The sequence below is a fragment of the Narcine bancroftii genome, chromosome 1 (genome assembly GCF_036971445.1).
Source record: "Narcine bancroftii isolate sNarBan1 chromosome 1, sNarBan1.hap1, whole genome shotgun sequence".
Taxonomy (NCBI): domain Eukaryota; kingdom Metazoa; phylum Chordata; class Chondrichthyes; order Torpediniformes; family Narcinidae; genus Narcine; species Narcine bancroftii.
This window is the reverse complement of record NC_091469.1, coordinates 2449993-2465244: the sequence shown is the minus strand read 5'-3', so window position 1 is coordinate 2465244 and position 15252 is coordinate 2449993. Positions and strand designations below refer to the sequence as shown.

The 15252-nt window shown below is 42.8% G+C and overlaps 1 protein-coding gene across 10 annotated transcripts in view; it reads left to right on the top strand.

Annotated features, from left to right (window-relative positions):
• The window catches only part of prrc2b (proline-rich coiled-coil 2B), a 95585-nt gene that overhangs the window by 34391 nt on the left and 45942 nt on the right, over positions 1 to 15252 (top strand). For all 10 annotated transcript variants that reach the window (XR_011351671.1, XR_011351667.1, XR_011351669.1 and 7 more), the window contains exons 12-16: positions 213 to 561; positions 3790 to 3968; positions 9878 to 10115; positions 10709 to 10931; positions 12539 to 14647. Coding sequence is in view for 7 of the 10 variants with exons in the window: in XM_069918478.1 (XP_069774579.1) it covers positions 213 to 561; positions 3790 to 3968; positions 9878 to 10115; positions 10709 to 10931; positions 12539 to 14647 (3098 nt within the window). In the remaining 3 variants the exon portion in view is untranslated. The remainder of the gene's footprint in view (positions 1 to 212; positions 562 to 3789; positions 3969 to 9877; positions 10116 to 10708; positions 10932 to 12538; positions 14648 to 15252) is intronic.

Below are 15252 nucleotides of genomic sequence, written 5' to 3'. Positions count from 1 at the left end.
AAAAAAGAACAACTCTTCTTTTAATCAGCTCCAACTGCCGAGTCACCATTACAACCATTCCTTCCTGGAGCACGGCTCTTTTCTTCCATCTCTTGTCTCCTTAGAGATTGCGGCGGACTAAGTAATATTTGACGAGATTATTGTGCTTTAGATGTTATAAAGCTTCAATTTGTCCAGGACTGAAGTTTAATCTTTTCTGTTTCTCTCTTCAGGCTGGCGTATTTCAAAAACTGACAGGAGCTAATAGGTGGACAGACTCTCATGTTGAGAAGGATGAAGTGTGGCGGCAGAGGCCAAATTCTGGCACCAATGAACGTTCAGAGGCATTGGAGCGAGTCAGGAGGAGGCGTGAAGAAGAGGAGCGGCGAGCTCAAGAAGAGAGACTAGCTGCCTGTGCTGAGAAGCTAAAGAAACTCGATCAAAAACGTGGAGTGATAGAGAACGCTGTTAAATTTGACCTACAGAAAAAAGATGACATCGATATTAAGGAGAGCAAGGACTCTGTACCTCTGTCAACACAGCTGAAGGCCTACACAGAGATCAAGCAGAATTTTCCAAAAGGTGCAGTCAATAATTAACGAACTTGATTTAAAATAATTTTAGTTGAATTTGCACTAAAACCAAAACATGGAATGATTGCATACATTGAATCATTATCATTGAATCTCACATTGTGGTTTTGTTCTTTACTTGGAACAAACATTTTAAAGGTAAAGGTTCCATTATTGTCAAGTAATACTACCTTTAGAATGTAACATACATGAAATTTTTAAACTTTTGTCTACTGTAAGAGAGACAGAGAATTGCCACTTTGTCCAACGCCCTTCAGAGAAACCTCCAGTACCTGGTGTTCCTAGGCAGTCTTCCCCCTCCCCCACAAAGTACTGACCAGTCCTGTGCCTGCTGATTTTCCAAGATCAGACAATCCCAGGCACTTTCGGGCTATTAGGGGGTGTAGTGATTTTTAAGATAATTAAGTTGGGTAATTGTTAAAAATATGAGTTTAAATTCAATAGGAGTGTATTATTTACCACAATTCAAGTTGATAAGAACTAATTAAAAACAAAATAGTTTAGAGTAAAGTTTGCACTTCCATGAAAAAAAATCTCATTAATTCAAATCAACTTCATTGTGCAGTGTTCAAAAGAATGTCAAAATTTTCAATGACAGGTTGATTATCCTATGCAAGACATATCAGTAAAACCTCCCGTGTTATCATCCAGGTATAAAGCATCCAAACTAGAAACCAAGAAGTAAAGAAGGGTGGCTCCAGAGTGTATCAAATCAGTTGGGTAAAATTGAGCAGATAATTTCAGAGAAGACTCCATGGCGTATTCAAACTTTGCCATTGGCAGCAAAATGGAGGAATGAAGAAATTGAAGAATTTAAAAAAAATCAAATCATCAGCAAGAAACTTAACATTAAAACGAGCTGTTGCAGCAAGGGATCTTGAAGGAGGGTCCTTTGAAGAGTTTAAGTGGGGACAGGGGCAGTAATGATCTATGCATTATGTTGAAGACCAGCTGTTGCAGCAAGGGATCTTGAAGGAGGGTCCTTTGAAGAGTTTAAGCGGGGACAGGGGCAGTAATGATCTATGCATTATGTTGAAGACCTGCTGTTGCAGCAAGGGATCTTGAAGGAGGGTCCTTTGAAGAGTTTTAAGCGGGGGCAGGGGCAGTAATGATCTATGCATTATGTTGAAGACTAGCTGTTGCAGCAAGAGATCTTGAAGGAGGGTCCTTTGAAGAGTTTAAGCGGGGGCAGGGGCAGTAATGATCGATGCATTATGTTGAAGACCAGCTGTTGCAGCAAGGGATCCTGAGGGAGGGTCCTTTGAAGAGTTTTAAGCGGGGGCAGGGGCAGTAATGATCGATGCATTATGTTGAAGACCAGCTGTTGCAGCAAGGGATCCTGAGGGAGGGTCCTTTGAAGAGTTTTAAGCGGGGGCAGGGGCAGTAATGATCGATGCATTATGTTGAAGACCAGCTGTTGCAGCAAGGGATCCTGAGGGAGGGTCCTTTGAAGAGTTTTAAGCGGGGGCAGGGGCAGTAATGATCGATGCATTATGTTGAAGACCAGCTGTTGCAGCAAGGGATCCTGAGGGAGGGTCCTTTGAAGAGTTTTAAGCGGGGGCAGGGGCAGTAATGATCGATGCATTATGTTGAAGACCAGCTGTTGCAGCAAGGGATCCTGAGGGAGGGTCCTTTGAAGAGTTTTAAGCGGGGGCAGGGGCAGTAATGATCGATGCATTATGTTGAAGACCAGCTGTTGCAGCAAGGGATCCTGAGGGAGGGTCCTTTGAAGAGTTTTAAGCGGGGGCAGGGGCAGTAATGATCGATGCATTATGTTGAAGACCAGCTGTTGCAGCAAGGGATCCTGAGGGAGGGTCCTTTGAAGAGTTTTAAGCGGGGGCAGGAGCAGTAATGATCGATGCATTATGTTGAAGACCAGCTGTTGCAGCAAGGGATCCTGAGGGAGGGTCCTTTGAAGAGTTTTAAGCGGGGGCAGGGGCAGTAATGATCGATGCATTATGTTTCAGACCAGCTGTTGCAGCAAGGGATCCTGAGGGAGGGTCCTTTGAAGAGTTTTAAGCGGGGGCAGGGGCAGTAATGATCGATGCATTATGTTTCAGACCAGCTGTTGCAGCAAGGGATCCTGAGGGAGGGTCCTTTGAAGAGTTTTAAGCGGGGGCAGGGGCAGTAATGATCGATGCATTATGTTTCAGACCAGCTGTTGCAGCAAGGGATCCTGAGGGAGGGTCCTTTGAAGAGTTTTAAACGGGGGCAGGGGCAGTAATGATCGATGCATTATGTTGAAGACCAGCTGTTGCAGCAAGGGATCCTGAGGGAGGGTCCTTTGAAGAGTTTTAAGCGGGAGCAGGGGCAGTAATGATCGATGCATTATGTTTCAGACCAGCTGTTGCAGCAAGGGATCCTGAGGGAGGGTCCTTTGAAGAGTTTTAAGCGGGGGCAGGGGAAGTAATGATCGATGCATTATGTTTCAGACCAGCTGTTGCAGCAAGGGATCCTGAGGGAGGATCCTTTGAAGAGTTTTAAGCGGGGGCAGGGGCAGTAATGATCGATGCATTATGTTGAAGACCAGCTGTTGCAGCAAGGGATCCTGAGGGAGGGTCCTTTGAAGAGTTTTAAGCGGGGGCAGGGGCAGTAATGATCGATGCATTATGTTGAAGACCAGCTGTTGCAGCAAGGGATCCTGAGGGAGGGTCCTTTGAAGAGTTTTAAGCGGGAGCAGGGGCAGTAATGATCGATGCATTATGTTTCAGACCAGCTGTTGCAGCAAGGGATCCTGAGGGAGGGTCCTTTGAAGAGTTTTAAGCGGGGGCAGGGGAAGTAATGATTGATGCATTATGTTTCAGACCAGCTGTTGCAGCAAGGGATCCTGAGGGAGGATCCTTTGATTAGTTTTAAGCGGGGGCAGGGGCAGTAATGATCGATGCATTATGTTGAAGACCAGCTGTTGCAGCAAGGGATCCTGAGGGAGGGTCCTTTGAAGAGTTTTAAGCGGGGGCAGGGGCAATAATGATCTATGCATTATCTTTAAGAATTAAAGAGGCAGTGGAGTTAAACGATGTACATTTTACATAAATGGCGTTGTCCTGATAGACTCATGGTTATGGGAAAGGAAAGTTGGGGGTTTGTACAGGAAATCCAAAAACTGTTGTAATTTGAAGAATTTTTTAAAAATTGTGCTAGTTTTATAGTAACCACATTTCTATTTGGGATGTTGAATCTTTTAAATAACGCTTGATTTTTCTGGGATGAATTTCAGAAAAACGTGAGCAGTCTGTGGAATTCCCCATTGAGGACAAGGTGAGAAAAGAGATCCCTGCAGCCACTGTTGAAATTGATGACGAGAACAACTTGCAGGGAAATGAGCCCACAGTGCCAATTCAGAGCTATGGCAAGTTTCACAAATCTCTACCACCTAGGTTCCAACGACAACAACAGGTACCTATTGTAGCGTGAATAATAACTCTCATGACTGGAGGGAAAATAAATGTTTTCATTTGCTTATAACTAAATGTAGGGTTTCACAGTAGTCTTCAGAAGGGTTCTGGGTTTGTATGTGTGCAGATGGGGGTGGAGCCAGGAGGCAGGGCCAGCCATCAGAACAACACTCTACCAGTGAATCCCAGTTCATTGCATTCACCCCTTCCTGTAGAATGAAGACAGAGAGCATGGGTTCAGAAAAAAATACTGTTATTTACAGATTTAAGTGGTCCGGAGATCCTGGTGGAGCCCCTTGGGGGAGGGGGGCCTTGGGCCCCTTGGGACTCTGGTCCCCTTGTGAGGGAGGAGAGGCGGACTGGGTCTCTGGCTCAAAGGTGGAGGGGGGAATGCACTTTCCTCCTGAACCGGATCCCCGGGGGTGGCAAAAATGAGCTCTTTGGCTCACAGGTTACCTGAGGAAACGGACCCTCTGTTCCGGCAGGTGCCAGGTCCCTGATGGAGATGGTGTCCTCCCTGCCATCCGGGTACTCACATAGGCATACGTGGGATTGGCTTGGAGCAGTTTCACCCTTTCCACCAGGGCGTCGGTCTTCCGTCTCCTAGACTGCTTCCTGAGGACTGGAGTGCTGAGCCAGACTGGGAGTGTAGTTCCCAATGCCAACCTTCTTTCGAAAGTGAATAGGAGCTCGTTAGGAATCGCGTTGGTCACGGTATATATCCGTGACCGGATGGAATGGAGGGCCATGGGGAGAACTTCCTGCCAGCATGAGTCTGGAAGGCCTTTTGATGTCCAGGCCAGTTTGACAGTCTTCCAGACCGTGGCATTCTCCTTTTCAACCTGCCCATTCCCCCGGGGCGTTGTAATGCCCCTTGCCAGCAGGAACTGACATAGTTCATCATTCATAAAGGATGAGTTCCAGTCGCTATGAATATAGCTGGGATACCCGAACAGGGAATCTAGGACCTTCATGACTGACGAAGTGGTCGTGTCTGGGCATGGAATGGTGAATGGGAAGCAGGAGTACTCATCAATGATAGAGGAAGAAGGTGATCTCGTTCATGGAGGGGAGAGGTCCCTTAAAATCGACACTGAGCCATTCGAAGGGCCTGGATGACTTGATCATGTGCACCTTTGCGTGGCCCGTACAGACCTGGCAAGAGCTGGTCATTTTCCTGATGTCTTCCATGAAGTAGGGCAGATTGCACGCCTTGACAAAATGAGCCACACGGGTGACCCCTGGATGGCAGTCTCATTGTGCATCAACTGCAGTTGACACAGCTTCCTCTGGATAAGGCATCTGGAGAGTCATTAAGAGTTCCTGGCCGATAGGCAATGTCCTAATTATAGGTGGAGAGCTCGATCCTCCACCTAGCAATCTTAACATTCTTGATTTTGCCCCTCTTGACATTATTAAACATGAATGCGACTGAGCACTGGGCAGTGAGGAGCATAACTCTTCTACCAGCCAGGTAGTGTCTCCAGAGCCTTGAGGCTTCTATAATGGCTTGAGCCTTCTTTTCCACCAATGGGTTCCGGAGCTCGTGGCTTTGTAATGTCCATGGAAAAAAATGCAACCAGCCTGCCCGCCTGGTTGAAGGTAGCAGCCAAGGCTACGTCTGAAGCATCGCTTTCCACTTGGAATGGCACACTCTCATCCACCGCGTGCATGGTGGCTTTTGCAATGTGATTCTGGAGGTAGTTAAAAGCAGATTGGGTTTTAGCCGAGAGGGGGGATATTAGTGGCTTTTAAGAGAGGGCGAACCTTATCAGTGTATTGAGGGATCCACTGGGCGAAATATGAGGAAAAACCCCAGGCATCTCCTCAAAGCCTTTGTGGTCCTGGGAATGGGGAGCTCTAACAGGGCACATCCTGTCGGGATCGGGGCCAGTGATGCTATTCTCTACCATGTAGCCAAGGATAGCCAGACGTGTAGTCCTGAACACACACTTTTCAGAGTTATAAGTGAGGTTCAGAGCTTTCACCGCGCGGTGAAAACTCTGGAGGTTGGCGTCATGGTCTTCCAAGGTGTGGCCACAGATGGTGACATTATTGAAGTAGGGGAGGTAGCCTTCAACCCATACTCATCCACTATTCTGTCCATCTGCCTCTGGAAGATAGAAACCGTGTTAGTGATACCGAAAGGGACACTCTGGAATTGATAGAGACGACTGTTAGCCTGAAACACCATATATGGATGGTCCTTGAAACGGATTGGCAGTTGGTGATGAGCAACTTTCAGGTCAATGGTCGAATAGACTCGATACTGCGCAATATCATTCACCATGTCCGAAATTCAAGGGAGGTGTATGCGTCCAGGAGTGTGCACCAATTAATAGTTTGGCTATAGTCAATTACTAGTCTGGACTTGTTTTCCCCTTTTACCACCACCACTTGCACTCTCTACGGGCTGGTGCTAGGTTTGATGTGATACCTTCATCAAGCAGATATTTTTGTGTCTCAAACTTTATAAAATCTCGGTCTGCTGTACTGTACATCCTGCTCTTGGTAGCAATGGGTTTGCAGTCTGAGGACAGATTCAGGAAGAGAAGGGGGTGGGGTTGATAATTCAATGTGGAGAAGCTGCATGTGGGTTCTGAACCATTATGGGGGGAGGGGACCAGAATACTCCAAGGTCATGCTTTTAAGGTGACATAGGAAGTCCAGACCCAACAACACCGGAGCGCACAATTCATCAAGTATATACAAGTGAAATTTACAGAATTCTCCCCCCCACCCCCCCAAACAACAGAGGTACTATACAATGTTGTTGAACACCCGTAGAATGCAAATGAGACACAAGAAATATGCAATAATTGGAAAGATACGCATTTAGTGGAATGTCTGTTTACCATCACAGTCAATATGGAATTGCTGAGCTAGTGAGGGCTGTCCTGATCTAGGACCATCGAAGCTAGGTCCCCGGAAACTCCATTCTCCTCACTTGAGTGGCCCCCACTGACCTGGGTTACCCTGCGTGGGTACTAGGGTTCCTCCTCCGATGATAATGGCAACAAGTTTGAATTTGAGTCACGGCAAGATGGCCGCCGAGCCTTCTCGCGCTGTTTCCTCACTGACACCCTCCATTGACGCAGTAAGTTGGTTCAGGTAAATTCGGAACAGGCGGTTTGGGGCTGGAATTGGATCTAGGAGTGGTGCAGGCTATGGACTTCACCGGGCTTCCCTTCATGCTACAAGCCCTCGCCTAATGCCCTTTCTTGCCACAGCTGTAATACACTGAGTCTTTTGCCGGGCAACGAGATCGGGGATGCTGGCTCTTGCCGCAGAAAAAGCATTCCCTAGCTTGGGAAAGTGCAGCCATAAGGGCAGGGGCAGCTGGAGCAGCCAGTCCTTGGAAGGGCTCACCTGGGTGAGCGAGCTCGCTGACTTCAAGTTTGTCATTCTCGAGCTTGGCCTGTTCCAGCGATTTGGTCAACTCGACATGGTCCTTCTTTCCCAACTTGACAAGTCACTGCTTCATGTACCTCGAGTGGACCCCTGTGGCTAGAGTGTCCCAGATTTGTTCTTACTCACGATCATGGCCTGTAGCCACTTCATACCTGAACTTCTTGACAAACGTCCATAGATCCAGCAGGTAGTCATCGATGGTCTCTCCTGGCCACTGGTGACGTAGAGTGAGTCGGTGCCTCGCTAGGACATTGTTCTGCGACTTCAGGTACCTAGCCTTTAACGCCTCAATAGCAGTGTCATATGCAGTGCAGTCCCTGATGGCTCTACACCCTTTCGTTCCTACCCTCAAAATGAGTGCGGACCTCCTGAGTTCAACAGTGTGGAAGACATCTCTGATCACGTTCAGGTAGGCCTAGAAGCAGTCTAGCCGATATGTGAACTCCTCAGCCACGTCAGGGGACAGAGGGTCTATCAGTAGCATACCTGGCTTGAGTAACGCTTCCATCGTTAGGCAATAAGCTAAAAAAAATAGTAGCGTGAATAAAAGCTCTCATGACTGGAGGGAGAACAAATGCTTTTATTAGCTTATAATGAAGAGTAGGGTTTCACAGTAGTCTTCAGAAGGGTTCTGGGTTTAGGCGGGAAACCAGGGTTATATGTGAGCAGATGGGGGTGTAGCCAACCATCAGCACAGCACCCTACCAGTGAATTTCAGTTCACTGTACCTATATTTAAAAAAATGGACCAACTACTTAATTCTTGCTGCTACAAGTTCAGGATGGGAATGTGATTGGAAATAAGCTGCTTTATCTCCTTAAGTCTGCTCAGCCTTCATGGCTAATCTGTGACCTACATCCCTCAATACCACTATTTTAATTTTTTTTTGGCAGAAGTCTTTCAGTCTCAGAATTTTAAAGTAATAACAAACATCAAGAATTATGGAGGGAGACTGATAAAATTATTTTGACAGAATCATCTGTGATATTAACCATGAGAGTAGCTCAAGGGGCTAAAAGGCCAATTCCAATTTCACTGTAACAATTGTCCTGAAATCATTTTTCCTCAGGAAAGAGACAAAAAATTTTCCCCCATATGAGCGTTTCTCAATTTCCATTCCTGGCTCAAACTTTGAATACAGCAAAGGGATGGGCCTTTCCGTCAACCATGTCTGTGCTGACCAATCTCTTTTTACTGCAAATATATTCCTCTATTCCCTGTCAGTCTTTTAAACATCACTATTGTATCTTCTTCTGCCTCCCCTGCCATCACGATCCAGGCACCCATTAATTACTCTCTTTTTAAATAAAAGCTTGTCTCCCAAATCTCCTTTAAACTTTCCCCCCCTCTCTCTCTCTCTCTTTTTTAATTTTTTTTTAAATTGAACTTTCCCTCTCCCCTCTCTCATTGTAAACATATCCCCTCTAGTAGGTGACATTTCCACCCTGTGAAAATGACTCTGCTATCTACCTTATCTATCTAAACCTCTTATAATTTTATGGTTGACATAATCCAGAGAAATTTGACATTTCCTATTTTCCCATTTAAAGAAATGGTTTGATTTTTCAAAAGGATTATTATGAATGCAATTTTTGTGGTATTCATAAATAACTATAGATAGTGATAGTATATATGCTCGCTAGATATTAAAGCAGAAGGTAGTAGGTTCTTGATTAATAAGGACATTAAAGGTGGGGGAAAAGGCAGAAGAATAGGGTTGAGAGGAAAAATAGATCAGCCATGATTCGTGAATCATGAATGGTGGAGCAGAGTTTGCTGGACTGAATGGCCTATATCTCATGATCTTACAATATTAGTTGACATGAGAGAATTATACAAAGTTTATGCATAACAATGTAATGCAAGCAGCTAGAAGAAACACGTTTCTGACATGGAAACATTTTAGGCATTGTAACACTCCCTTCATCTGTCAGGTTTCTCCTCTACATTTATCCAACTAATCCTGCACCTTCTCTGAAAACCTCTGCATCTTTCCTGTAGTGTGGTGACCAGGACTGTATCTACTCCAAATGTGCCCTAATGCAGTTGTATACAATTGCAGTATGAATTCCTGACTTGCACTCAATGCCTCAACTAGTGAAAGTAACTTTCGGGGAGTCATGGACTTTTAACAGTGCTCTCTGGGGTCCTGACATTTACTACATAGGTCAAGTTTCTTTCCCAGTATTTCCAATAAGTAGAATAAAATGATTGTCCTATAATGAGAGTTGAAAAAAGTCGGATCTCTCCAAGGTGTAGAAGACCAAGAACCAAGTGCTAGTAAACAGGATTAGTATAGTTTAGGTACTTTGGTTGGGAAGAACAAAGTGGGCTGAAAGGTCTTTTTTGTGCTATATAATTGAATTTAGGAGCCATTACAAAGATAAAATTTGATGTGCAAACTCGAAAGGATATCCCAGTAAACTGAAAAGTTAAATTTCTGATATTTGTATATTCTTGTATTTCTGATATTCTCCTTTCTTTCTTATGTTTAACTAGGAACAACTGTTAAAGATGCAACAAAGACAGCAACAACAGCAGGGATCTTTAATTCCACCACCAGTTGCATCTCCACATTCTCACACACAGAGACATGTCTACCCATCTCCAGTTGGCCCACCCCCTCCACACATGCTTGGCTATGACCCTCGTTGGATGATGATGCCTTCATATATGGATCCTCGACTGACCCCAGGGAGGGCACCAATTGACTTTTACCCATCTGGTCTTCCGGCTGGTAAGTTTTGGGATCATTTCAGTTTTGAGCTATTTTTTTCCCAGTGAAGGAAATTGATCTCTGCACTTCCCTGCCAAAACTTTTTTTTAAATCATTTGCCTAGTATATATGTCCTTGATTAGTTATTGCTGATATAGCTTTGACTATAAATTATCTTTTAGTTAGTTATCATTTTATGCAACTTTTGTTAGTGCAATGTGACTAGCATTATAGAATTTGAAGTCTTTGTTGATTGCCAACTTGATCAGAATTTTATGTAGAGGACAGGATGTAAATCTTGTCAACAATTTTTCCTTTGCTCACCACATCATTCTGGACTACCTATGAACTACAATCAAGATAAATGGAAAGCTTCTGTCCAATCTCTAGTCTATAATTAGAAGTGACTGCTTATTGGTTTCTTCCTTTTAGCTACTGATATTTTTATATGATGGGAATACATCAAGCCTTAAAACAATTCTGGAACTTTTTAAATAAATAGTTAATTATGTATCTGAAACCTGTGTTATTTATGTTCACTAGTTAAATCAGAGAGTGTAGATAATTTTCAACTAATTTTAGTTGATTGGGTATTCCATTTTTTTTATTTATAGGAATGATGAAGCCTGTGATGCGCTCTGATCATTCAGACAATGTTCCTTCAGGTTCTGAGCAGCAAGAAAGGTCCCCAATACTGTTACACGAGAAAAGAACTCCACCTGCAGAACCACAATTCAGTTGGAGTCAAGAGGACTATTCAACTGCTCAAAACAGAGCATTTATGTTGAAGTCTCAGAGATCGCAGGAGGATGGTGTTGCAGAAGAGAGAAGTGCTAGGTGAGTGTTCTTGCTGAACTGTAACCAGTCAGTCCTCTTTAAGATTGGATATATTATATGGGGTAGAAAAAAATGGTAATTTTTAGGTTTTCTTTGCATATAAACATAAATCGTATAAATGTTTCATAGGTACTTGAGAATAAAATAGAATATTAACAAATCTTATAGAATAGTACAAATCGTATAGTAACCTATGTTGCATTAAAAAGAAGTAAGAGGGGGAAATTAAACTACTATTCTTTTTATCTAACCCCACCCTACAGAGGCTATTGGCTTAACATAGACAGACCATTACTGACATAAAAATATTAAGATGACCAATGGGGGTCATAAACCAAAAAGATAGTTAATCTTACAAATTTTGAAAATAATTGAGAAAAGAACCCCATAAAGATTAATTTCAGTTGTGGAGCATCTAATTTTTTCCAAAGTCGTACGTACCATCATATCAGATAACCATTGAATTTGAGTGGGAGGGACAGCATCTTTATGGCTCTTCTGGTGAAGAGGGAAGCGAGGGCAACCACGTGGGTTTGTGATGCATTCATTATCAAACCTGTCGGCCCACTTATTCCAAAAAGAGCAAGAAAAGGATTTGGAGTCAAATTAATATTAAGAACTAAAGATAAGGTATGTAATACCCCTTTCCCAAAAATTGGAAAGAAGAACATAACCAAAACGTATGATACATTGATCATATTTTGAAGAGTAATTAGAATAAAATTTAGTCAATTGAACTTTGGAATAATGGGCCCAGTGAATGTCTAGTACAAAAAGAGGATGAATGCACTTACTTCAAAATAGAATTCCATGTAGTTTCAGAAAATAGCTGTTGAAACCCCTGTTCTCATAATTTTTAAATTCTGTGTAGAGAACTATCCCTTGAATTTTGAAGTAATTCATCAAGGCCAGATATCTCCCCTTTATAATTTGGTTAAAAATTATAAATCATCCCTATCATATTAAGTTTCAGGTCAAGTAACTTTTGAAACTAAGATTAAATTGGATACAAATCTATTTGCTTTTTATCCTTCATGTAGACTTAAAAGGGGAGGTGTGTAGATCAGTTCAATTGGATAGATTTGATCTGCTTAAAAATATAACCTTCACATTTGTCATTCCAGTTGTGATGAGTTAAATATCACAATTGTATTTCTTCTATCATTACTTATGCTTAACCTATTTGCAGGTAGTTAGGGACATGGCCTGGTTCAATTTTGGTTGGAATAGGAAATGTCATATACTGTACTTTGGAAACTGTAGTTTCCACCAGTTAATGAAGCAACTGTAAGATGTTGCAGTAGGGAATACAAAGAAGTGATTAGTCTGGAGAAACAGTTGCATAATTTTTGTCTGAATAACACTTCTAACCCTTACATTCAAGGAAAGGAATCAGAAGAAATCATGCACTGATGTACCAGCTAAAGGGACCAATTGACTTGATAAGCTCACGTGGAAAAGTTGGTCAGCATGGACAAGTTGGCCTAACTCTATGACTGGATTCCTGTGATACATCAGTTATATTTTTGAAATGGGGACAATTGAGATTATTTTGTTTGATTCAAAATTTATTTAACTGCCCAGAAATCTTTTTTTTTTAATTTTAGGAATGAAAGACTTCCCACTCCACCTGTGAGAGCTGATCTAATTTCCCAGCAGACCATGAAGATACAGAGAGATCCTTTTGAGGAACAAATTGAACAGTATAGGGTTGCTCCATCAGATAAATTGCTGAATATAGTTAATTTAGAATCACAGACTGAACTAATGAAAGATCAAAGATCTGAAGTGGCTCCAAGTGTGTCAGCAGTGCTTGGAAGGGATGTTCTCTTTCAACATCCAACAAATTCTCAATTACTTCATAAAGATCTCTTCTCACCAGAATCTGAGCAGGTATCTTCCAGAGACAGCACTGAGGCATCAAGGCCTGCTGAAAACATTGACGAGATTGTGTCTCACAACTGGGAGCATCCAAGCCCCAAGGTCGATGAACATGAAGATACCAGAGAGGAGAAAGGTTTCAGGGTGGAAATATGGCAGACTGATAGTTTGTCAAAGATGGAGTCTAAACCTGCATCCCAATGGGAGCCACTCAAAGGAAACCAGGTTGATTGTCGTGAGACTGTAGGGAAAGTGACAGGCAGAAGATCAGGACCAATTAAAAAACCAGTCCTTAAAGACCTTAAGACTGAAAAGAATGAAGAGACTGAGAAAATAAAACTGGAATTTGTTCAGAAAAATAATCAGAATAAAGCTGAACAGATAAAGACTGAGGGTAAGGCTATGAAGACTAATGGTGGTATGGTACCTTCATCACAAACTCCCATTCCATGCTTGAACATCAGACATAAAGAATTGACTGTGTCACCAGTGCCTCCAGCTAAATTTGATTGGGAAATGGAGAAACCACAAAAGAAAGAGACTAAAGCATGGGAGGCAAGACCTATGAATAAAGATAGCATTGATTTTCCCCCACCACAGCGGGGAAACTGGATTGAAGATGATGATCAACAAAATTTCAGCAATCGAGGGCGAGGAAGGGGTCGAAGTCGAGATTTCTCTGGCAGAGTTGGAGAGATCAGAAACTCTTATAACAACTTCAGCAGAGGAAATCGGCAGAATCCTAATGAATACAGTAATTCATTGGAAGATAGCCAAAAGAACTCCAACCGACGTCGAAATGCCAGTGAGACTCGCAGTGAGGGGTCTGAATATGAAGATATACCAAAGCGACGGCGACACAGGGGAACTGGAACTGGCAACGATTGCACAATTGAGCTGGCATTTTCTGACAGAGAGGGGAAGAGTATCTTTAAAGACCCTTTGAGGAGATCCAAGAGGATATCTGATGGCCCTGTAATTGGTGAAATGGAAGATGAAAGGGGCCCAGCAAAAATGTTTGAGAGGACATTACCTCCTCGGTTGAGTAACTCTGGGAGAGGGCGTAACTTTGCACTTCGTGGAATGCCCTCAAGGCAAAATAGAACAGGTACGTTTAAGCTCAATGGTGCCTATCAACTAAATGGAGATGTTTCAACTTCCTTGATGTTGCCCAAAAGACAAACTCCCAAGGACTCCACAAAAGTGCTTAATAGGGCTTTGGAAGTAGCACTAGAAAATCCTGGTGAGGAAAGTGGAGTTGCAGACAAAATCTCATTTTCAGGATTCTCAACCACAGAAGACCAACCATCCAAAAGAGAACGATCAATGGATATGCCACCAAGGAGAAGAAGGCCCCCGCGACAAGACAAACCTCCACGATTCAGGCGACTCAAACAAGAAAGAGATGCAGCCACTGAAATGAACAATAATGCTTCTGTTCCTGTAGACAATTATATATCTAGCATGACCACAAAAACAGATGATCAGGAAATGGCCTCCTTTGTAGCTGGAAATAAATCACCAGATCTATCCAATCAAAATTCCTCAGATCAAGCAAATGAAGAATGGGAAACTGCTTCTGAAAGTAGTGACTTTACTGAGAGACGAGATAGAGAGAACAGGGCATCCCAGAATAATTTGCCTCCTGAAGTAGATGTGGCAGACACTGGACTTGGGCAGAGAAAAGAATTAGCTAAGCGTAGTTTCTCCAGTCAACGGCCAATTGATAGGCAAAACCGCAGGGCAAATCCAGGCTTTGGAGGAAAATCTCCGAAGACTAATGGAACCAGTCCTAGAAATGAAAAGGCATCTGGGCAAGCATCAAGAAGCAAAAGGTAAATTAATTTAAAATATGAGAGGGATTGTTGAAACAGTTCTTCAAGACTCTGGCTGCTTGGTAACATCTAGTCCAAAAGGCTGTGATTAAAAAGTCATTGTTTCAGTTCATCTTTCCCAAAGGTTCTCTGAATATTTGAATACATTGCTAGTATATACAAATGACTTAAGAGTGACGTAATATGCTGTACTTCAAAATCTATTTGATATCTCTCTTCAAACGTTGAAGTGCAAATAGCAAAGGAAGTTACTGTTCAAAGAAAGAAATGACTGCTTTATGTGTTGAATTTACTATTTTTCAAAAAGGCACAATTTACGTGGTGGTCTTGAAATTTTTTCTGCTGTTTTTGCACTTCAAAGACCAGAAGTTCTAAAATGTGGCTTAATTCGCTCCCATCTCTGCTGAATAGCATGGGTGTGGTGTTATTTTTTTTAAAAAGTCCCTTTTCTAGCTTTTATTTCTTTAGCTACCACTACGTGAGACCTAGTATTAAACTGCGACCTTGTGCCATTATTCACTAAGAAATTAGGTAATACATTCAGTGTGATACTTGATATCTCCCCATCCTACTTTAGCCTTGAGTCCCAATCTGAAAGATTGACC